Source organism: Ostrea edulis, chromosome 6 (genome assembly GCF_947568905.1).
Source record: "Ostrea edulis chromosome 6, xbOstEdul1.1, whole genome shotgun sequence".
In the NCBI taxonomy this organism is placed as follows: domain Eukaryota; kingdom Metazoa; phylum Mollusca; class Bivalvia; order Ostreida; family Ostreidae; genus Ostrea; species Ostrea edulis.
The window spans coordinates 41,445,799-41,471,074 of NC_079169.1; the positions used below are offsets into that span (position 1 = coordinate 41,445,799).

The window sequence follows — 25,276 nt, forward strand, 5'->3', positions numbered from 1 at the left end:
CATTTTGGCCGCACCGATACCAAAATCCCTACCTCTGGAATCATCAAAATTACAATTTTCATAAGAATACTTGTTCTTTCTAAATATCCATTTACTAGTATCAATAGCACTAAAGAAAACGTTATTTAAAAGTTTTGCACATAAACACTATATACCAAGTTTGGTCACAACTCTGGGGTCTAAACCTCTACCCTGGGGATCATGAAATTATTTACAATTTTGTAAGGCTCGACATCACTGCATTTAGATTTTCTTACAAATGTGCAGTTGTAAAGATTTTTGAAAATTGGTCAATATTGGGCAGTTTTTGCTATGCCCCTAAGGCCCCAGGGGTGCAGGAGTCCTAAAATTTACAATTTATGTCCCCAATTGTCCCAAAGATTCTTCATACCGAATTTGAAAGGAATTGGAATGGTAAATACATGTATCAAGAAGTTAAAAATGTTCTATTGTTCACACATTTAAAAACCGACCATTTTGGTCCCACTCTGGTACCAAAACCCTACCCCTGTGATCAATAAAATTACAATTTCGGTAAAGGACTATCTGCTCTTTTTAAGGATCCATTTAGTTTTAATTTAGTATCAATAGCACTAACGAAGATGTTATTTAAATATACAAACACTATATACCAAGTTTGGGGTCAGAACCTCTACCCTGGGGATCATAAATTTACAATTTTAGTAGAAGCCTTCCTGCTCTACATCACTATGCATTTAGGTTTTCTTACACGTGCGGTTGTAAAGAAGATTTATAAAAATTGGTGAAAATTGGGCAGTTTTTACCTGCCTCTTCGGCCTCAGGGATGCAGGAATTCTGAAATTTACATCCCCCTTGTCCCAAATATGCTCAATACCAAATTTGACAAGAATTGGAATGGTAGTAAGTAGTAACTATCAAGAATAAGTCGAAAATGTTTATTGTTAATGCATGACGATGAACGCAGACCACTTGCAATAGATCACTCGAGTTTATTAACTCACGTGACCTAAAACAATTTAGGCCCGGACCATATCTACAAATTGTCACATCTGGCCATATAGATCATATTTTCACATTTGTAATACATGTGCAAAGTGTACATGATGTTACTGCTGCAAACTGCAGATTAGTAACAAGTGATGGAACTGACTCTTCAGGAAGAAATGACAAAATGCATATGACCCAATTTCACAAATCTGGAAAACAAGAGGCCCATGGGCCACATTGCTCACCTGAGTCACCTTGGCCCATATCTGAAGACTTCCCATATATATTTGCATGTAAAACCTTAGTCCCTATTGTGGCCCCAACCTATCCCTGGAGGCCATTTGAACAAACTTGAATCTGCACCATGTCAGGAAGCTTTCATGTAAATGTCAGCTCCTCTGGCCTATTGGTTCTTGAGAAGAAGATTATTAAAGATTTTCCCTGTATATTTCTATGTAAAACTTTGATACCCTATTGTAGCCCCAACCTACCTCTGGGGGCTATGATTTGAACAAACTTGAATCTGCAATATATTACAAAGCTTTCATGTAAATCTTAGCTCTTCTGGCTCAGTGGTTCTTGAGAAGATTATTAAAGATTTCCCCATTTGTAGCCCCAACCTACCCCTGGGGGCTATGATTTGAACAAACTTGAATCTGCAATATGTTACGAAGCTTTCGTGTAAATCTTAGCTCTTCTGGCTCATCGGTTCTTGATAAGATTTTCCCTAAATATTTGTATGTAAATCTTTGATCCCCTATTGTGGCCCCAACCTGTCCCTGGGAGTCATGATTTGAGCAAACTTGAATCTGCACTATGTTAGGAAGCTTTCAGGTAAATCTCAGCTCTTCTGGCCCATTGGTTCTCGAGAAGATTTTTAAAGATTTTCCCTATATAATTCTATGTAAAACTTTGATCCCCTGTTGTGGACCCAACCTACCTCTGAAGGCCATGATTTGAACACACTTGAATCTGCACTACGTCAGGAAGCTTTCATGTAAATGTCAGCTCCTCTGGCCCAGTGGTTCTTCATCAGATTTTTAAATGACTCTACTCTAATTTTGCATTTTTGTGATTATCTTCCCTTTGAAGGGGTATGGCCCTTCTTTTGATCAAACTTTAAAGCCCTTTACCCAAGGTTGCTTTGTGCCAAGTTTGGTTGAAATTGGTTCTGAAGAAGAAGATGAAAATGTGAAAAGTTTACAACGACGCTGACACCGCCGACAGACAAGCTCACTTGAGCATTCGGTTCTGGTGAGCTAAAAATGTATTTTCAAATCTGTCCAAAATGTGAGGTAAACAGTTAGACAAACAATGTCTTGCAGTTCCATGACCCGTTCATGTTGCCGAGGATGCAAATGATATGATTCTATATAAAAATGTATATATTTGTGTAACTTTTTAATCATCAATAAGTCATAGAACATACATTTGCATGGCATACTATAAATAAGATTGCTTTTGCATGCATATACAACATCTACCAGTAATAGTAAATTTCTGTTTGTTCTGGTCTAGTTGCTGACGTTTGTCAAATTCTAGCATATCTGCAACAGAACCTACACTCACGCTGTGTATTCATAATACACAACATAAATCATTCTGACAGCTGGAATTGTGGAATGTTCAAAAATCTTTCCAATAAAACCATTATGTCTTATGAAAAAATTATTTTCATGTGGAATTCTGAAGAAGAGACTTTGCAGAGATGCTTTCCGTGGATTGGTTGTCAATGCTTAGAAATGCTTTAGTATGAGGGGATTTTTTCACTGCTTGTGAATGGTACTTGTAAGTCGAAAGAATTTCACAAATCTGTTCATCAAGCCAATAATAAGATACCATAGATTTCTGGCCAGCTCGGACCTGGCAATGAGAATTCTCCAAAGTGCAATCAGTAGAATAGTGTTGAAACAGTAGCGGATATTTCTCAATCTGTTAAAAAAAAACAAAAAAAATTTAAAATTTCTGTAAAATTTTGCACATAAACATCACATACATTGTAACAGAAAACTACAAAGAACATGTGTTATGGAAATAGGAGTTTGTACACACTTTCTCAAGTGAGCTTTTGCAGCTGGGAGTCCTGATAAGTCCTCATTCAATAGGAATTTCTTTGTTCCAAGGCAGTAGTTTTCAATATATGTAGGCCAATGAAGACCACGTGGATCAAAGTAAAAGCACTACAAAATAATTATCTAAAATCAGTTCTGAAAAGCAGTAGCAGACTGTATTTATGAACTAGGCATGGGGTAAATCATGAATCTAAAAAAGAGGCCCATGGGCTACATCGCTCACATGAGTCACCTTGGCCCATACCTGAAAAACTTTCCATATATAGTTTCATGTAAAACCTTAGTCCCTATAGTGGCCCCAACCTACCCCTGGAGGCCATGATTTTTACAAACTTGAATCTGCACTATGTCAGAAAGCTTTCATGTAAATGTCAACTTCTTTGGCCCAATGGTTCTTGAAAAGAAGACTTTTAAAGATTTTCCCTATATATTCCCATGTAAAACTTTGATCCCCTATTGTGGCCCTAACCTACCCCGGGGGCCATGATTTGAACAAACTTGAATCTGCACTATGTCAGGAAGATTTTTAAAGCTATCATAAATATATTCAGTCATACTTCTGGTTTAACATACCTAAATTAAAATCAGTCTATATAAAAATATATTCTTGGGTTATTATCAGAGCAATTTTTAATGCCTTGCCTCAAAGTGTAAGTTATTATATATCTTGCTATCAAATGGTTAATCATGGCCCTGTTGTTCTTCAGATTTTTAAAAAATGTATCACTGTGGAAAACTCTAATCCGGGCCCCTATTCAGTATTGTGGCCCCACCCTACCCTTGAATCTACATTATGTCAGGAAGCATTCATATATAAGTTTCAACCCTTCACCCAAAGTCGATTTCTGCCAAGTTTGATTGAAATTGGTTTAGTGACTCTTGAGAAGATTTTTAAAAGAATTCATATGCCACAAAACGTTTGCCAATTCTTTCAATCATCACCACTTCAAAAAGGGCGTGCCACTTCATTTGAACAAACTCTATATATATAAGCCGCTTTTACCCCAAATCCCCTTTACCCAAGCATTTAATCAATTTCCTGTATACATGTATTACATGTACCATACAAAACATTGATCCCATTTTTTGGCCTCAACCCGGGAGCCATGATTTGAAAAAAAAAAGAAAAAAAAACTTGAATCTACTTTATGTAAGGAAGCTTCCATGTTGATTTCAACTTTTCTGTCCCAGTGGTTCTTGAGAAGATTTTTCCTATATATCGGGATTATCGGCATGTAAAACGTTTTTTAAAAATAAAACTGTATAGCTCATATGGTTTAATAAAATAAAGTAAAAAACACCCATTAATTTCAGTCTATCCCATGGGGATCAGGATTAGAATAGGTTATCAGTACCCCTTGCTTGTTGTAAGAGGTGACTCAATGGGGCGGTCCTTCGGATGAGACCGTAAAACCGAGGTGCCGTACATGTCACAGCAGGCGTGGAATGATTAAGATCCCTCTCTACTCAAAGGCCTAAACCGTTGAGCATATAGGCCTAATTTTTTAGCCCTTCACCATATTGAGTGTAAAATTCTCAAGCGGGACATTAATTACAATATACAATCAACCACCTTAGCAAACATTAGTCCGTTTTTGGCATTACCTTCTTGTCCTCAGTAGACATGTGGCTAGTCAGCATGTCCAGGTTGCTGTAAGACCACTCCCAGGAATGCATGGTGAAGTATGTCAAAGTTCCAATAGCCTTATGTAAACGATTGTAAATCTTCACCATCCTGAAATGAAGTCAATATATATACAGAACAAATAGTTGCTTAAAATTTCATCAAAATTCAATGAGAACTGCTATAAGATATTTCAAAAATTTAATTTATGTAAAAATATAATTTTATTATTCTACTGTATTTGTAGAGTTTAAACTATTACATATGCCAACAATATTGAAAATCTTAAATCTAATTATAATCACAGAAAGCAGAAAATTGGGAACCCTTACATTAAAGCTTTGCTTTGAGTCACAATGGTCCTGCTGCTCTTCATCAGATAATTTCAAAAAAAATATTCTCTTTATTCCCACAAAAAAATTACCTCATATTATGACCCCTATAGCCCCACAAGGTCATGATTTATCCAAATTTGAATCCACACAACATATAGTGATACCAATATTACTAACATATGGGCTAGTTGCCATTGTGTTCTGGAGATTAAAAAAGATTCTTTTGTCTATATTTACTATATGTAGTATATAATTGAAAAATGTGATCTATTCTAGTTCCACTCTTCAACCTTGCATTGATATAATTTGAAAAATGATACTTGTACTTAAACACAATAACTTTATGTTCAATGGGGAACATTACCTCCAAGTAAGTGGCATGATAACTAAAATGGCACCTTCTTATGCAAACATATTCATGGGTAGATCAGAAAAAACATCCTTTACTGCAAGTCAAGTATTAAATCAATCCAGCAAAAAATGTGGCCTGTAGTGTCTGCAAGCTTTCTTATTAAATCCCAGAATGATCTTTGACCTCAAAATCAATAGGGTTTGTCCTCTTTAGAAAACAAAGCTACATGTGAAGTATCAAGTTAATCAGCAAAAACAACGTCTACAAGCTCAGCATTACACACCCCAACACATATTCACACAACAGAAATGGTTCCATTATTATAACCATCTCTCAGTGAATTCCTAGGGGATAATAAATCGTTTATGAGAATTCTTACATAAAATGTGATAAACGTTATGGCCTTGAGGTTCTATACATGTAATATGATAAGCTGATGAAATGAATCAGTAACACTAAGGACCTTGGTCTCTTCCCAATCAGACAGTATCCAAGGTCTGCAATATAGGCTGGCAGCATGTGTTCAATAAATGTGTAGAAATCGTGGAGGAACCTGGAAAAGTATAGTATCATTCATTAATAAAAATAAAGTCCCAAAAATTTGATGCCACAAAGATCACCATAATCAAACTCAGAACTCAGTCAAGATTGTAAAACATTTGCAAACATAAACAAGAGGCCCACAAGCCTTATCAGTCACCTGAGTACTAGTGAAAATGTATCACTACTTCCATGGGCTATGAAATCTAAAAAAAAAATTCCTGTTGTGAATATCTAAGGGTTGTTCCATTAAAACATATGAGGTACCCGGGGAAGGCACTTTAAAATTTGGGTAACCACCCATAGAAGCATAAAAATGTAATGAGGGACCACTCACAGAAGCAATTTTAGATAGTGTGGCACCACCCATAGAAGTGAAATAAATGTGAAATACACTTTTTCTTTAAATTCAATATGTATGAATGACTATTTATAACCCCTGAATAGAGGTCTATTTTCAGATGTTCCCAAGCATGATAGTAAAGAGAAGAGTATCTTGGGTCTCATCACCATTCAAATAACTGGCCATCAATGAAGCTTGATCATAGAACCATCAATTTATTTTATCAAGACTGTCTTTCTTAAACATGATGAACTAAATTGATTTTATAAGTCTACCTGTTCATAAAAAGTCTAGTATTGTAAATGTTCAAAAACAACTATTAAAAGTTTTAAAATTGACTATAGTATTTTGAGTATTAAAAAACAAGAAAATGTGTAAGTTAAAAGTTAATATTTGTGGAAACATTTTTTCCATAAGAAATTGATCAAAAAATGTTACACCTTTTATTTATGCCAATCATTATTTACAGTGTCGAGTTTTCAAGTAAGCATGCTGCAGGGATCAAACATGCAAGTTCCACGTGTATGGACACCTGTCTTTCCTTTACCTGTACATACATTTCATGAATTTCAAAATTAGATAAAATAATTAATTGTATGAGTTCTACGGGGGATAAAATCAAATTAACGATTTCACCAGTAAGAAAAGAATAAAATCCTGATTTAAAAAGAAAAACTCATTTAATCCACCCGTATTTATTTTGATACGTTCATGCTCTACATGTACTTCGTTCTCTGCTTTGTATGACGTACGTTTCTCTGGTAATTTTAAAGGACACATCGCATGTTTTTAAACTTTTTAATTTTTTCAGCAAAATTAATTCATTTCATGCCTAAAACTACTTTACATGTGTTTTAAATGAAACAGTTTGCGTAGTTTTCGAGTTTGAAAGCGATGAAATTCAAATCTTGCGATATGCATATTTTCTTCGATATCTTACGCGCCATATCTGTGACGTCATATGCGACCTCGAGCGAGAAGATTTGAAAACAGTTGTTAGCCATTTCATAAACAGATTAGATTTAATTGACAAACAAACAATTATCACATTAACGGCTTGTAAATAACACTGCATTAGGGTGTTTTGTGCCATTTAAGGGTGTACTTGCTGTCAGTAGAGAGGCTTTGGACTGTGTTTTTTTTTCAATTTTCGAAGGAAGGTATGAGGGACAAGACGTGAATATTTTTTGTCGGCACAACGACTTTGCCATAAAAAAAAACCCAGTAGAATTTGTCCCTGTACTTTTTTAAACAAGCACTTGGACAAAGACGTAGATAAACTGCGAGAAAATGTTTCTATCGAAGCTACCCACTGTTACATATAGGCCTACGGCTTATGCTTTCCGTTCTGCTCTCAAATTCAATACACATTCGCACCAACTGACCTTCACCTTGTAACAACATATAGGCAGAACTTCGCTAGCAGTGTCTACCAACTGGTAGTTTTAAAAAAGAAATTTGAAGATAAAAGATAATTGAACTTTCAATTATAAATAATAAAATATGATATTTCCCAACTTTGAATTGAATTATAATGCTTTCATTTTTTTTTTAAGGAACGCGTACGTGTTTACAACAACAGCACGCCGCGCTCCCACTTCCTAAGTAACAACATGTAGATATAACAAAAAAATAATGATTAATAAAATTGCTTGAATAAAATGAAAAGTATTGGGATTTTTACCATAAGTTTGATCATTTTTATTATTATTATTTTTTCGAAATGCACCCGTGACAGTAGGCCTAGTTGTCAATGATACATAATCGTATCATAATTTAGGTCTATCCAACTTCTCCAAAAATAAATTTAATAATAATTGCACTGTTTATTTTCAAAAAGCAACAACGCTAATTACAGTTGTTTACAGAAATGACATTACCAAATAGTGTTTAGACAGTGATCCCATGTAAACATTGTTTACTCGCAGATTTCATACTCGCTTTCCTCGCTACATTTGGGTCGCTATTTGTATGCACTGGTGGCTAAAAGATATGAGACTCGGGAAATTTGTCAACATCGAAATAAATGTTATCCATGGTAAATAAATTAGGCCCCTAAAACCCGAGTTTTTAAAAAATATCTAACACTACTTTTACAACAAGTTGATCGACGAAGGTCGCATATGATGTCACTGTACCACGTGACTACCTATCTAATTAACTAGGCTTTTTGAAATCGGGGCTTAGATTTAAGTCCGTATTGTGGCTAATTATTACAATTCATTTCTATAAGCATAAGGAAGACATGCATATAATTTTGTATACTTTGAAAACACGATATGTGTCCTTTAAGCGTTGTTTTGTGATTGCGTAAATACACAGGTTTGACCATTTGACACAGTTGTCCCTTCGACTCTTTGTAAATTCTGTCCCTGAAACATGGCCAGCACAGATAGGATAATATCTCTCTCCGGATCCAGGAATTGAAAGGGGGGGGGGGTGGACAACTTCACGCGAACCTCCGGATTTTACAGCTGTAAAGTGTGGTAAGGGGGCGGGACGGAGGAGATGACTTCAGTTTACAATTGTCTAAGATTCTTGACAAGCACAAGCAATATTTTAAAATTGTGCAGAGAGTGGGTGCAACTCATAAAACTTAAAAAGAATTTGTCCAAACATTGATTTCGTATTTGTATTAATACATTTTGGTTGTATAATTCATTCTCTCCGTTGACAAACGCACATTTTGGTGGTAAATGTATTTCAAGTCAATGTGAAGATCACCCTTGTTCCTTTATGGTTGCGTAATGCTTCCTATCAAGCCACGCGCCCGAGTTTTCAAATACACAGACTTTCGATAAAGTCAGTAATGTTAAATAGTGTGTTCTCTCTCTCTCTCTCTCATTTTATAAAGAGTTTGCTGATGCAAATCTTTAATCCTTTTCCTGCTTTAATATTTGTTTTATACAGCCACCAATATGTGATAGATACTGCCAGGGATAATAAAGTTTTGTTGTTTTACGGGTAAAGCGTGCGCCGATTGACGATGGGCGTTGAAGCAGATAGGAATTGTTATGTAACAGATATACACATACCTGTGACCGGTCCCCCCCCCCCCCCCAGTAATGATAAATAGTTCTCTCTCTCTCTCTCTCTCTCTCTCTCTCTCTCTCTCTCTCTCTCTCATTTTATAAAGAGTTTGCTAATGCAAATCTTTAACCCTTTTCCTACTTTAATATTTGTGTTATACATGTTTTCTTAAAACATTTGTACAAATACATGTATAGAATTAAATTCCTGAAAAAAATCGTGACAGCCCATCTATCAGATAATGTGAATATTACTCGGATGCTAGAAGATAACCATTACTAGTAATAATGACAACATATTATATATATTATTTTCATTTTCCATAATTTAATAATAACATATAAAGCTGAGTATACATGTATGTGCATTTTTCTCTACTGTTCTACAAAATGTGTGTATTTACATGGGCATGATATTCACACTTGACAGCACGATGTCTTAGTCTGTGAAATCGTACACGTCGTCAGGACAAGCTGGTTCGGCTGTCGGGATGGATAAATCCAACAGACTTGTATTTGCACTCTCCTTCCTGCTTCGTTTGTCATTTCTTTCGGAGTGACTCGTTGATCCTCGTCACAATCCTCTCTCTCCAAACGTCCTCAGGTTTGAACTCCGGATAAAAATAGCAAACATAGTTTTTGAGCGCAGTCTTCCTTACTTGGTCCAGTTCTTGCTTGTTATGTTTCCCTCCGCCATACCAGTTGTATGTCCAGCGTAGATTCCCCTCCCCGAATAGTTCAGGCCATAGTTTTCGTGCAAGGTTTACAGCAAAGTTGCCGGCATTTTTTGAATCCAGTTGTATTTCTCTGAGTCGCGATTCTGTTATCTGGAACTCTTCTGGAACATCAGCAAATACATCGCACACGGTATTGTTATCGCTGCTGGCAACTTGCTGGGTTTTTTTTCGTTTTGATGTTCCTGTCGACAATGACGTTCGTGTTCCCAAGAACAGTCCTCAGCAGCGATTCGCAAGCTGACACTCGGCGATTTGCCGCATCCGTCTTCTTCTGTAACAGATCTATAGACTGCCGCATTTCCGCCATTTCTTTCATTAAGGCCACTTTGAAGTCATCATTCGCCGTGGACGGTCGGTATGGTTTGAACCTCACTGGTGTTACTGGTGAAGACGTGTCAGATGGTGGTATGGTGGGTGGAAGTTCCAACTCCACATCGGGTTGACTTGTTAGAGGCGATGCACCTCCAGCAATAACCGTGGCTTTTGACTTTCCCGATTTTGTCTGAAATTCAAAAAAATAAGTTCAAAGTCTCGTAGTGAAAATATAATGCGAAATTAAATAATTCAAGATATCGTTAAATGTTTTTGCATTTATATCGGTATAAAAAGGTAAATAAAAAAGCTTGTTCCGAAGAACAAAAATAAACTAAAACAGCCTACAGTAATATATCATATTTTTTATGTGAAATTATTTGGTTGAATTTCAAACTTTAAATTTGAATAATAATATTAATATGATAAACTTTTCATTTCTTTTATCATATTAATTGTAAAATATGAATTAGATTCTAAAAAAGATTATTTATTGATATCAAATGAAAATAAGTTTTGTGATTATTTGGTTTACTAATTGCATTGATGATTGTCAAAACAAAATCTGATGACAGATGTAAGGTTGGGTTCCTTTCGCTGCCGTCTACCATATTTCCTGTGTACTCTAATCACTGATCCCAGCACGCAATAGATAATCGGGCACATAATAAAACAATTAGCACCCCTCCAGACCCTGTGTATTACAGGTACACCACACCTGTGTTCTCAAGTCACTTGACTCTACATTTCGTCATCACTCGATAGCCGTTGGATAACACAAACAGTACACAGCATACGAACATGGGACGAGTGACACACATACAGAAGCTGGAGATTATTCGGATGCACAAAGATGGTATTTCAGTAGCAGGTATTAAATGGCGGATGAGTGATTTAGGATTCGCAGTTTCAAGGGACACAATTTCGTACTGGATCCATAAATACAACATCGGTCTATTTGGCGACATGTGCGATTTTATGAAGCCTACAGTTTCAGCTAGTGTGAGCGAAAGAGATACAAACATTATCAAAGAGCGTTGATCAAAAAACTCGACTTTATCTAGCAGGGATATTCACAGAGTCTTAAAGACGATGGTGCCACTTTCGGACTGTCTACAACGAAGTGGGCAATTGAGGCATCCAGTTTCACCCATTCGAAACCCCGTTATGGACAAATGGTTCGACACGCTAACAAAGTAAAAAGGATGGAATTTTGTGAGCAACTTATTGCATCCAATGACAAGTTTGAAAACGTAATATTTTCCGATGAATGCTCAGTTCAGCTGAACCAAAACAAGATGTGCAGCTACAGAAAGATAGATTCCCATGCTACAGTATTACCCAAACCGAAGCACCCACTAAAGATCCACATATGGGCCGCAGTTAGCAAGAAAGGGGCATCAGAAATCCGGCTTTTTGAGGGAATCATGGATTCTGAATTTTAAACAGACTGTATCTTAAGGGATACCTTGATGCCATTTATACAGAAGAATTTCGTTGGAACTGAACATCGATTTCAACAAGACAACGACCCTAAACACACCTCTAGACATGCCAAGGCTTTCATGGCGGATAACGGGATTAACTGGTGGAATGGATGGCCTGCCGGTAACTTATTAGAAATACTATTTCTAATTTTACATGTATCATATAAAGATAATTATATATCTAGTGTATCATATTTCTAAATGCCGTAAATGTCGATAACTATAAGTATTTATTACACTCAAGACTTATCTTATTTTACTTTTCTTTTGATAGAAAGTCCGGACCTTAACCCAATAGAAATGGCTTGAAATGAACTCAAGAGGTGTGTCACCCGGGAAACCCCACATACAAAACAAGAACTTCAGGACTGCATCCTGCGATTTTGGAGAACCCAGATGACAATAGACAAGTGTTGTGCGTACATAGATCATGTGTTTAAAGTTATACCAACGTGTGTAATTATGAAGGGAAATGCGACTGGTGATGTACCCAAGAAACTGTTCACGGACAGATCAAAAGGAAAAAGTATCGCCTTCTTCCAAGATAAGTTAACATCAGACCTGGAAGTTAATTCGAAGTACGTTGCTTTGATGCAACAATGGATGTAACATTCGTATGCAATATGAATTGTTTTGTGTACTTATTTGATTAAATGTAATAAAATGGAGAGAGAGAAAACACGGCTCGTATTTTTATAGTTAAGCATAAAAAATTACAGATAATGGCGTGAGAAAATTTCTAGACTTTTTACCACAAGTTCATTTCTTAAATATACATGAGGATATGAACTGCGATGCTTTACGCCAGCATACTGCTAGCACTTCATGGAAACTATGACGGCATGAAGTGTTGCTGTTTACACCCTCCTGTATGTTTAAAAACGAATCTTTCTTATCTACTTTCATTTCTGTCGGATCTTTCCAGCTGTTAAAATAGTTGTACTGCATGTATATTAAATTCATACACATTTCATTTACATTCCTGTGGAAATAGATATCATTTCAATTGCTAAAGATATGGAAGGAAAAAAAACACGATGGAAATGTAAATGCCCATAAACCTGGTAAAAAGTCTCCGCATTAGACACAAAGAAATACATATATTAGGGATCGTAATATCGGGCTATTCCCAGAGGTGCTTGCCGTTTTAAATAATTTTATATAATATCTTTCTGTAAAGAAACCATAGTCTGCTAACATAAAGAAACTATATTATATCTAATCATTTAAAACGTCAAACATACCCATTTACAAGAACAGTTACTTTGGCATAAATAACATTACCAATTCAATAGATACTATGATACCGCAAATACCGTGCAAATAAGAAGTGTTATTAAGAATTCATGAAATATGCAATGTATTCAGACAAAGTGTGTTTTACGTACAGTGTATGGATACTACATGAGCAGATTTCATTTAAATATATCATGTATCATATAGACTAAAGAAATCTGGATAACAGAGTTTTGTTAAAGAGAAACCTAGTGCGGAAATTGCATTATGTCAACACACCATTAATCATTATCTATGTGTGTTTTCTCAACTTTGAAAATGAAATCAAACTAAAAAAAAACCAATGCAAATAAATTTGATTTAATCAACTTACCAAAGCTTGCAAAATTTTCCTTCGCTTCGGGGGAGGAGTCTCTAACCGTGGAGATTGGGGTGGAGATGTCGATGAGGAGGGGGATGACAAAGCGGGTGGTGTTACTGGTCTTGGCAATTGTCCCATCAACTCATTCAACTTCAGTCGCATCTCCTGCTCGGTTCCGAAATGGAGAACAATGGCCTCGTCGACTTCTTTCGGTCGTCCCCATTGCACACTGTATGTCTCCCCATCAGAAATAACAGAATCTGCATCACACTTGAAATAAGCACGACTTCGCACTTGCATATCATCGTCACACAAATAACGCACAATGAAATGTGAATCCAATCGCATGGTACGCGGTGCTAGTTTTCTAGACATGATGACCAACTTGAAACATTTGAAAATACATTGGAAGGAAATACTGATCCTAGAAAAGAATTGTGGACCCTCAATTGACCCCAAACTCAAATGTTGTAGAGATTTCAACACTTTAAAATATTTCGGTATATGGCGGCCATTTTGAAAATGGCGGCTCAAAAAAAAAATTTTGATGGTGGAAATGGACTCGGGGTGACCATATGACCCTAGAAATCGAATTTGGTTGAAATCCGACAACCTTGACTTTTTGACGTTTTTTGGCCGCCATCTTGAAACGACGGCCATTTTGAAAATTTGAAAAGTTGAATGCACCCCTCCTAGTGACCCCCTATCAGCTCACAAAATTTGAAGTGGATCTGTCGAAGCACTTTCACAAAATCGGTCGGACAAATTTCTCACTAAAGAAGAGGAAAAATAAGAAGAAAAGAATAATAAGAATAACGAGCTATAACTGTGTTGGGATGCCAACACAAATGTCTCCGAACACCTCTCCATGTTAGAAATGGTTTTTGATGCCAGATATCCACTCACGATCCTCAAAAAACCCTAGAAACTAAGTTTGGTTGAAATCCAACGGACTTGATTTTTTGCCGCCATTTTCATCAATGGTGGCCATTTTGAATCATTTGAAAATAGATTGGAAGGAAATAGTGATGCTATAAATGAACTGTGGATCCTCCAATTACCCCAGAACCCAAATGTTGTAGAGAATTTAACATTTTCAAATATTTTGGTATATGGCGACCATTTTGAAAATGGCGGCTCAAAAAAAATTTTTAAGGGTGGGAATGAACTTGGGGTCACCAAATTACCCTAGAAATAAAATTTGGTTGAAATCCGACAACCTTGATTTTTTGACGTTTTTCGCCGCCATTTTGAAACGGCGGCCATTTTGAAAATTTGGAAAGTTGATTGCACCCCTCCTCATGACCCCCTATCAGCTCACAAAGTTTGAAGTGGATCTGTTGAAACACTTTCATAAAATCGAGCGGACAAATTTCTCTGGAAAGAAGAGGAATAAAAAGAAGAAGAAGAAAATAAGAATAATAAGAAACGGAGCAAAAACAATATGTCTCCGACACTTTGTGTTCGGAGACATAACGAGCTATAACTGTGTTGGGATGCCAACACAAATGTCTCCGAACACCTCCCCATGTCAGAAATGGTTTTTGATGCCAGATATGCACTCAGGATCCTCAAAGAACTCTAGAAACTAAATTTGGTTGAAATTCGACGGACTTGATTTTTGGCGGCCATTTTCTTCAATGGCGGTCATTTTGAAACATTTGAAAAATGATTGGAAGAAATACTGATGCTAGAAATGAAATGGGAACCCTCAATTTACACCAGAACCCAAATGTTGTACAAATTTTAACACTTTCAAATATTTCGGTATATGGCGGCCATTTTGAAAATGGCGGCTCAAAAAAAATTTTTGATGGTGGAAATGGACTCGGGGTCACTAAATTACCCTAGAAATCGAATTTGGTTGAAATCCGACAACCTTGACTTTTTGACGTTATTTGGCCGCCATCTTGAAACGGCGGCCATTTTGAAAATTTAAAAAGTTGATTGCACCCCTCCTAATGACCCTTTATCAGCTCACAAAGTTTGAAGTTGATCAGTCGAAGCATGTTCATAAAATTGGTCGGACAAATTTCTCACTAAAGAAGAGGAAAAATAAGAAGAAAAGAATAAGAATAAGAATAACGAGCTATAACTGTGTTGGGATGCCAACACAAATGTCTCCGAACACCTCCCCATGTCAGAAATGCTTTTTGATGCCAGATATGCACTCAGAGTCCTCCAGAAACCCTAGAAACTAAATTTGGTTGAAATCCGACGAACTTGATTTTTGGCCGCCATTTTGTTCAATGGTCGCCATTTTGAAACATTTGAAAATTGATTGGAAGGAAATACTGAAGCTAGAAATGAATTATTGACCCTCAATTTCCACCAGAACCCAAATGTTGTACAGATTTTAACACTTTCAAATATTTCGGTATATGGCGGCCATTTTGAAAATGGCGGCTCAAAAAAAATTTTGATGGTGGAAATGGACTCGCGGTCACCATATTACCCTAAAAATAGAATTTGGTTGAAATCCGACAACCTTGAGTTTTTGATGTTTTTTGGCCGCCATCTTGAAACGGCAGCCATTTTGAAAATTTGAAAAGTTGATTGCACCCTCCTAGTGACCCCCTATCAGCTCACAAAGTTTGAAGTGGATCAGTCAAAGCACTTTCATATAATCGAGCGGACAAATTTCTCACTAAAGAAGAGGAAAAATAAGAAGAAAATAATAAGAACTAGAAACTCATTACTAGTAATGAGTAGGTCTTCCGTTTGTTCACTTCCAGTAAAGAGTTTTCTGATCCTACAAAAACCATTCAAATATATCAGAGAATGTACTTTAACAATAAATGAGAAGTGTATTATCGAATTTTTTACTCATTTCTTGTAACTTCCGGTGACGACCGGAAGTACTATTCAGATGTGTTTTCCTATGAATGACAGTGACTCTTTACTCTCTATATTCCCATAAAATTTCACGTCTCTATCTGAAGAGTTCTCAACAAAAAGAAGTACACTAAAGAAAGAAAAAGTAGTAGGAAACTACCGACCGGAAGTCAATTTTGAAAAACGAAATTGTCAAAACTCTAGAAGTTGATATTATTCTTAAGACATGCGAAAATCAGATCAAACACTTCAAATATAAGCGAGATTTGTGGGGACAAAGAGACGCAAAGTAAAAAAGTATTTTATCAAGAAACCGGAAGTAGTCGTTTTGACTACCGACGGGGTCAATATTCTTTTGACATTTTGAAAGGGACTTAATAAACTAGTATAAGTTTCAATTTAAAAGAAAAAGTTTGAAATTTACGATTATTTCAATCATTTCCGGTGAAGACAGGAAGTGACGGTCGACATGCTCAACACCCTATTGCATGCTTACAAACAGATATTGATCATCCCTGAATATTTGATGAACCTATCTTTTACCTTCTCCAAGAAAAATGCTGGACAAAATCTCGTTTGAGAAAGAGAAAATTGGCCATATTTTCCTACCAGAAGTGAATTTTGGAAAAACAAAAATAACCACAGGAAAGTAATTTCATAAGACATTATTCCTGAAAATTTCAAGAAAATCTATCCAGCCATCTGTGAGAAATCACTCGAAGAAATCGGAAAATCGTCATTTTTTTCAAATACTTCCGGTATAGAGCGGAAGTGACGGACGAAAAAATTGAAAGTATGTGTACAATGGCCTAACGCTAGTTGATCAACCCTACAAGTTTCAAGCGTCTATATATTTTCGTTATTGAGAAACTGAAAAAACAAAGTTTGAATTTGTCCACCCCCTATCTCACGACCGGAAGTGAATTTTCGAAAAATATTTGACATTACTCTAGACATTTATAGTGTCTACAATATATGTTAAATACAAGTCAAACACTTGTTTAGTAAACGAGATTTAAGGCATTGAAAAAGGAGAATTTGAAAAGTTTTTCCTTAATTACCGGAAGTCGACGTTTCCACTTCCGGTGGGGTCAACGGTTTTCAATACTCCAAAAGATACCTGATAAAGTGGCATAGGTTTCGATTCAACAACTACAACTTTAATTTTTCGATTTTTTTTATCACTTCCGGTGACGACAGGAAGTGACGGCGGACGTGTTTAACCCAATTCGGCTCGCCTACTCCTTAAGGTCTATCACTCCTGTAAGTTTGGTATCTTAATCTTTTACCGTTTCTGAGATCTCGCGCGGACAAAATATTTTTTGAAAAAAAACGGAAATCGGACATATCTGACGAACGGAAGTGAATTTCAAAAAAAATGAAAAAAACGTCTGGAGGTATTTATATTCTCTATCATCCCTGAAAATTTCAAGAAAATCCATCCAGCCATCTCTGAGAAATCTTCAGTGAAAAAAAAAAGAATAATAATAAACAGTAGAATCACTATAAGGTCTTCCGTCTGGAACAGACGACCTTAATAATAAGAAACGGAGCAAAAACAATATGTCTCCGACACTTTGTGTTCGGAGACATAATAAGAAACGGAGCAAAAACAATATGTCTCCGACACTTTGTGTTCGGAGACATAATAATAAGAAACGGAGCAAAAACAATATGTCTCCGACACTTTGTGTTCGGAGACATAATAAGAAACGGAGCAAAAACAATATGTCTCCAACACTCTGTGTTCGGAGACATAATAAGAAACGGAGCAAAAACAATATGTCTCCGACACTTTGTGTTCGGAGACATAATAAGAATAATAAGAAACGGAACAAAAACAATATGTCTCCGACACTTTGTGTTCGGAGACATAATAAGAAACGGAGCAAAAACAATATGTCTCCGACACTTTGTGTTCGGAGACATAATAAGAAGAAACGGAGCAAAAACAATATGTCTCCGACACTTTGTGTTCGGAGACATAATAAGAATAATAAGAAACGGAGCAAAAACAATAGGTCTCCGACACTTTGTGTTCGGAGACATAATAAGAAACGGAGCAAAAACAATATGTCTCCGACACTTTGTGTTCGGAGACATAATAATAATAAGAAGAAAATAAGAATAATAAGAAACGGAGTAAAAACAATATGTCTCCGACACTTTGTGTTCGGAGACATAATAAGAAACGGAGCAAAAACAATATGTCTCCAACACTTTGTGTTCGGAGACATAATAAGAAACGGAGCAAAAACAATACGTCTCCGACACTTTGTGTTCGGAGACATAATAAGAAACAGAGTAAAAACAATATGTTCCCAAACTTTGTTTGGGGAACATAATTAATAATACACTGTAGTTAAAAATCTAGAATACAATATGTTGTATCATCATTTATTATTCATCAAATATAACATTTAATCTGTTTAAGTATGACAAAATTTGCATGAATTTCGTATTACACATTTACATGAGACTTAAATCTCATTTATGAAATGCATACAAATTTTTTAAAACTTAAAAAACATTTTGTTGTAAAGTTTATTTATGCCTACTTGTAACTAAACAAGCAATCTGAGAGTATTGCATGGCAATACATAGTCCCCTACCGGTTGCAAAGATTACTGTACCACAACAATATTCAAAGTTCATTATGTAGGTTATGGTAAAAAGGAAAATTGGGGAACCAGGATAGGAATGGTTGGAAATCAAGTACTATTCGAGTAGAGACTAGACCAGGAAAAAAGACAAATTTATAATTAGGTTTAGGTCTTTAACCAAGTCAATAAACTGTGATATGTAGGTGATCATGAGTAATTTAGCTATACTGTTGTATTACTATGCTTGAAGTTTTAATGAGTGTAGTATTCTTATCTATAGATATAAGAAACTTGGATACAAACTAACAATTCATGCCATTTTTCAAAGTCCATGAGACCTAACTAAGTGAAACAAGATGTGTTTGTGAAACACAAATGCCCCCGATAATGGTCAATTCCAAAGATGGCCAACGTCACAAGGACAAATATCTTGGTACCAGTAGAAAGATCTTGTCACAAGAAATGCTCAGGTACAATATGAAAGCTCTAATATTTACCATTTAGAAGTTATGCCCAATGTAAAAAAAAAAATTTTAAGTAGGTAAAATGTCAAGGTCAAAAGGTTTAGTACCAACGGAAAGGTCTTGTCACAAGGAATACTCATGTGAAATATCAAAGCTCTATCACTGTTCAAAAGCTATAAGCAAGGTTAAAATTTTCAAAAAGTAGATTAAACTTCAAGGTCAGGGTCACTGGGTAAAAAATGTTGGTACCCACGGAAAGGTCTTGTCACAAGGAATACTCATGTGAAATATCAAAGCTCTATCACTGTTCAAAAGTTATAAGCAAGGTTAAAATTTTCAAAAAGTAGATCAAACTTCAAGGTCAGGGTCACTGGGTAAAAAATGTTGGTACCTACAGAAAGGTTTTGTCACAAGGAATACTCATGTGAAATATCAAAGACCTATAATTTACTGTTCAAAAGTTATTAGAAAGGTTAAAGGGACTGGTTCACGATTTTTGATAACAATAATTTTCATTTTTGATGTTAAACATTAAAAATATAACTCATTTAATGTTGACAGCCAAAATTTTGACCTTCTGAATGCAAGAATAAAAGCAATATTTTATCCTTGAATCTGTGTTATGTAAACAAAGACTGAGTCTTTATATGTATACAAACAAGCAAGTGAAATATTGATTTTGTAATATAAAGCATCTTAATTTTGCCTAGTCACAAATTTTAACTTTTAGATGACACATTTTACCCCAAAAATGTTTGAAATGTGAAAGTTATAATAAACTTAGATCGATATACATTGCTTTTGAAAATTTCGTAAACAATAACATACCGCAATCTTTGTTTACAAAACAAATAATAAACTCTCTAACATGAGCTTCTGTGATAATGTATAACCTAAATTTTTATATGAAATCTTTTAAACACATTAGGCAGAAGATTTTCATCATTAACAGTGAAAAAGAAAATTTTGGGGAAAATCGTGAATCAGTCCCTTTAAAGTTTTCAAAAAGTAGGTCAAACTCCAAGGTCAAGGTCACAGGGTAAAAACTGTTGGTACCCACGGAAAGGTCTTCTCACAAGGAATACTCATGTGAAATATCAAAGCTCTATCACTTACTGTTCAAAAGTTATTAGCAAGGTTAAAGTTTCAGACAGAATTACAGAATGACAGACAGGACAAAAACAATATGCCCCACGATCTCGGGGGCATAAAAACAACGGACTGAGATGAAATTTGAATTTGATCTGTAACTTGTTATGGCAAAGCAACATACCAAATATCAAATAAATATCTGCAAGAACAGAGAAAAAGTGTGGAAAACTGAACTGACGGACAGACGGATGGACAGACAGACGAATTTATTTAAACTATATTTTATTCATAAAGTGAATGGGATCGGGCAGCAGGCATAGCCTATTTAAGCCCTCTCCCTTAACGGATGAACGGAGCGCAAACTTAATGTCCCTTAGACTTTGTCGGTATAGGACTAATAAGCAGATTTCGCCAAATGCCAACTGTTTGGCGTGGTTTTGGGACATCACTATCAAATATTACGTCATTTTAATATGGGTTGATTTTAGCTTTGGTCCTCATATAAACGATACAAAGGGGATAAGCAGAAAATACCGTAGTTGAAAAATCGTTAATTTTCTCAGCCGTACATGTACCTAATTGTTCTTTACAATTTTGGTAAAGGACAATCTGCTCTTTCTAGATCATTAATTTTACTTTCATGATCTCTACTTTAAATTATAGCACTAAAGAAGATGTTATTTAAGTGTTTTACACATAAACACTATATATACTATATAGTTTGGTCACACCCTGGAGTCAGAACCCCTACCTCAGGGATCACGAAATTTACAGTTTTATAGTAGAGGCCTTCCTCCTATACATCACTATGCATTTAGTTTCTCTTGCACATGTGCAGTTGTAGAGAAGATTTTTGAAAACTGGTCAATATTTGGCAGTTTTTGCCCTGCCCATAAGCCCCAAGGGGTGCAGGAGTTTTGAAATTTACAATTCATGTCCCCTTTCATTTCAGTATTTCTGATACCCAGATTTGTGTTACGCTTTGTAAATGATAAACCGAACACTGTAATAATTATGATGAAGACGAAAACAGGAAATATCGCTGCCTTGGATTCTGTGCCTTTTTTGATTTCTGTTAAACCTGGAACTTAGTTTCGACTGAATAAACTTTAAGTTTCCTTTTTTACATCACTGCCAGATAAGCCAACTATCCCCCTGGGGTTGGATACCAGGTCCTTCGTTAGATTGCTTATCAGACATGATGTGTATTGAAGATTTTGAATTTTGGTGCTGATATTCACACTAAAAATTAAGGTCTTTAATTGTTTAATTTCTTGATTTCCACATCACTGTGATGTGTTCAGTGTTTACTTTGATCTGTAATAGCATGTGTAAGCGAGTTTAACAACAAAACCAAATTTCCATTTTAGTAATCGTTCCCAAGCATTTAATTATCGTGTCATCTTACTTATAAGTGACTGTACATTTCATTAACACTTCCAAACACCCAGTCTGCATAATTAGATAAAGCTACCAAATCAACAGCTTGGGGCTAATAAGGCATGATTATCAGCAATGGTTCCATGAAGCCTGTGCTAGACCAAACAGAAACGCCTCACAGACCGTAAAATTTGCACTACAGGATGATTGTGTACTTCAGTTGTGAATTCAATGGAGCAAGAAACTTCTTGCACTTCGAGATAGCACGTACATGACTTGTGTTTTTAGCACTTGGGACAGCAAATCTACATCGAGATAAGCCAATTATTCGAGATTTCCGTGTTCAAGATACTGAGATTTTTTTAAATCGTGAATTTAGTAAAACCAGCCGAAGCTGTCAACTCACTTCAAGACATCCGTGGCATTCGACATATTGCTGTTTGAGATACAGATGTTTACCTGTATCTATTTAGTTTCAATTTACTATCAATAGCATTAAAAAGGGTATTATCTAAATGTTTTACACATGATATACAGTCAAACCTGTATTAAGAGACTGTCCAACGGAGAATGGAAAAAAGGTCACATATGACAGGTGGTCTCTTAATACAGGTTGCCTATTTTCCGCAGTTAATTGATAAATTTCGCAAATAATTTGTACAATGGAGAAAATGACTACATGTATTTGGAATTTATCATTAAGAATATCAAGTACGGTTTTAATAGTTGTAAAATAAAATTAATAATACACTATATATAGTTAAAAATCTAGAATACAATGTGTTGCATCATAATTTATTATTCATTAAAAATTAGATTTAATCTGTTTAAGAATGATAAACATGCATTTCATTTACATGAGATTTAAATTTCATTGATGAACTGCATGTATATTTTCTAAAACTTATAAACACTTTGTTGTAAAGAGTATTTATGTATAGCCTACTTGAACAGTGTAACTAAAAAATGCAATGCTTGTGGTAAGAAAGCAAATGATGAAGTGTTGTGTCTCCTTTTGTACAATACATGCTGGAAATATGTTATTCAATATTTGAGAAACATTAAATAAATCACAATATCCATTGTACATGCACAACAAATCCTTTAAGCTTTGAGCTAATGCAGGCAACTTTCTTGAACTCGGACGTGTCAAATACTCGATATGTCGTAGTGAGCCGCTAGTTCCGGTCATTATTCTGGAAACCTCGAGTATCTCATGCAGGAAAACTGCGAATACTCCGTTTATAAAATTTCAGTCCTAAGCACAATATTTACCTGATTTATATCGCAATCGGGCATATTTTTCACATAATGGTTTAACAAAGGGTAGATTTTCATTTCCGATCTAGCGTACCCGGCACTTTTTAAAGTTTGTCGAAATTCCCACCTTCAAATACACCGGCACCTTGATTCCCTGATCCTTGATTTTGTTAAATAAAAAACTACTTGGGTTTTATTAATTAACCACACACGACCCTGCATGTTGACAGATTGGGCATAATAATTAATTCATAGGGCCTACTAAACAAGACCACTGCCAAACTTTGCATTATAAAACGAAAGTGTTAGGGGCAATAATTCCCAGAATAGTCGTGCGTTTGAAAATGAAAGTGTTAGGGGCGATAATTCCCAAAATAGTCAGCTCAACCAAATACGAAAGTAGTAATCGCGTTGTAATCGAAAAGTGTACAGTCGTTAAATAGAGGTAAAATTTCGTGAAATACACAAAAAAGGTTGTAAAAATCATGGTCGTTGGTCGCGTCAGACAGGTGGTCGTTTAATACAGGTACAATATATAGAGTAACGTCTTGGGGGGAACTTTTTATGGTCACATACGACAGTGAGTCGCTTAATACAGTGGGTCGCTATGGCAGTTTTGACTGTACACCGTATATACCAAGTTTGGTGCCTCCCTGGAGTCAGAGCCTCTACCCAGGGGATCACTTACTACAATTTACAATTTTGGTAGAAGTCTTCCTGATCTACATCACTATGCATTTGGTTAGTTATTCTTACACATGTGCTGCTATAGAAAACATTTTTGAAAATTGGTCAATTTTTTGCTCTGCCCCTAAAGCCCCAAGGGTGCAGGAATCTAGAAATTTACAATTTATGTCCCCTTTGTCCCAAAGATGCTTCATACCAAATTTGAAAAGAATTGGAATGGTAGTTACCAAAAAGAAGTTAAACATGTTCTATTGTTTCATTTAACAACTGACCATTTTGGCCTCACTGATACCAAAACCCTACCCCCTAGCATCATGGAATTTACAATTTTGGTAAAGGAGTTTCAAAATATCCCTTAAGTTTCAATTTAGTATAATTAGCCCTAAAGAAGATGTTGTCTATTAATAAGGTTTTTACACATCAACATTATATAACAAGTTCGGCCCCACCCTGGGGTCAAAACCTCTACCCAGGGGATCATGAATTTACATTTTGGTAGAGGCCTTCCTACTTTACATCACTTATGTATTTATAGTTTTATCTACACATGTGCAGTTGTAGAGAAGATTTTTGAAAATTTGCCTATTTTCTTCAGTTTTTGTTCCACTCCTATTATAGGTCCCAAATATGCTTCTGAAATCATACCAAATTTGAAAAGAATTGGAATGGTAGTGATCTTGAAGAAGTTAAAAATATTCAATGGTTAAAAGACGACGATGGATGCAGACCAATTGCAATACTAGGTCACCTGAGTTTACACAGGTCACCTAAAATTTGGAATTGACTGAAATAAATCTGTCTAAATACGTACAGTATACGAGATACATCTTTCTTACCAAGAGCTGGTGAGTGCTGCTTTTGGTCTTCTAAAGCAAGAATCAAGAGGCACCTTCTTCCAGAAATTCATAACAACGCCTTCTGCAAAAGTAATTGAAGAGGTTCGCACCTGAGATTTGGAGTAATGTCAATTTTTTGGTAAGTGTATATTTGATTTCTACATTGAAGGAGAAGTAGGAAATTAAAAAGAACAAGAGGCCCATGGGCCACATCGCTCAACCGAGTCACCTTGGCCCATATATCTGAAGGCTTTCCATACATATTTGCATGTAAAACCTTAGTCCCTATTATGGCCCCAACCTACCCCTGGAGGCCATGATTTTTGCAAACTTGAATCTACAATATGTCAGAAAACTTTCATGTATATGTTAACTTCTTTAGCTCAATGGTTCTTGAGAAGAAGATTTTTAAAGATTTTCCCTATATTTGTATGTAAAACTTTGATCCCCCTTGTGGCCCCATCCTACACCCGGGGGCCATGATTTGAACAAATTTAAATCTGCACTATCTCAGACAGCTTTCATTTAAATATCAGCTTTTCTTGCTAAGTGGTTCTTAAGAAGAAGATTTTTAAAGATTTTCCTTATATATTTGCATGTAAAACTTTGATCCCCCTTGCGGCCCCATCCTACCCCTGGGGCCATGATTTAAAAAAAACTGAAATCTGCACTATGTCAGAAAGCTTCATGTAAATATCAGCTTTTCGGGCTCAGTAGTTCTT

General features: G+C 35.8%; 1 protein-coding gene, 1 long non-coding RNA gene and 1 pseudogene across 5 annotated transcripts in view; 1 reads left to right on the forward strand and 2 right to left on the reverse strand.

Annotated features, from left to right (window-relative positions):
• Positions 1-2,353: 2,353 nt before the first annotated feature.
• LOC125683156 (fatty acyl-CoA reductase 1-like) overlaps positions 2,354-25,276 on the reverse strand; it is an 82,866-nt gene continuing 59,943 nt past the window's right edge. For all 4 annotated transcript variants that reach the window (XM_048923996.2, XM_048923995.2, XM_048923998.2 and 1 more), the window contains 5 exons: positions 24,555-24,636; positions 5,816-5,905; positions 4,647-4,776; positions 3,022-3,149; positions 2,354-2,901 (listed from right to left, as the gene is read on the reverse strand). In XM_048923996.2, coding sequence (XP_048779953.1) covers positions 2,736-2,901; positions 3,022-3,149; positions 4,647-4,776; positions 5,816-5,905; positions 24,555-24,636 — 596 coding nt within the window. In that variant the 3' untranslated portion in view covers positions 2,354-2,735. The remainder of the gene's footprint in view (positions 2,902-3,021; positions 3,150-4,646; positions 4,777-5,815; positions 5,906-24,554; positions 24,637-25,276) is intronic.
• LOC130046771 (uncharacterized) lies at positions 9,398-19,671 on the reverse strand (annotated as a pseudogene).
• LOC130046780 (uncharacterized) lies at positions 11,265-14,679 on the forward strand. The gene is made up of 2 exons (XR_008795784.1): positions 11,265-11,921; positions 12,075-14,679. It is a non-coding gene; the product is annotated as an uncharacterized LOC130046780 (long non-coding RNA).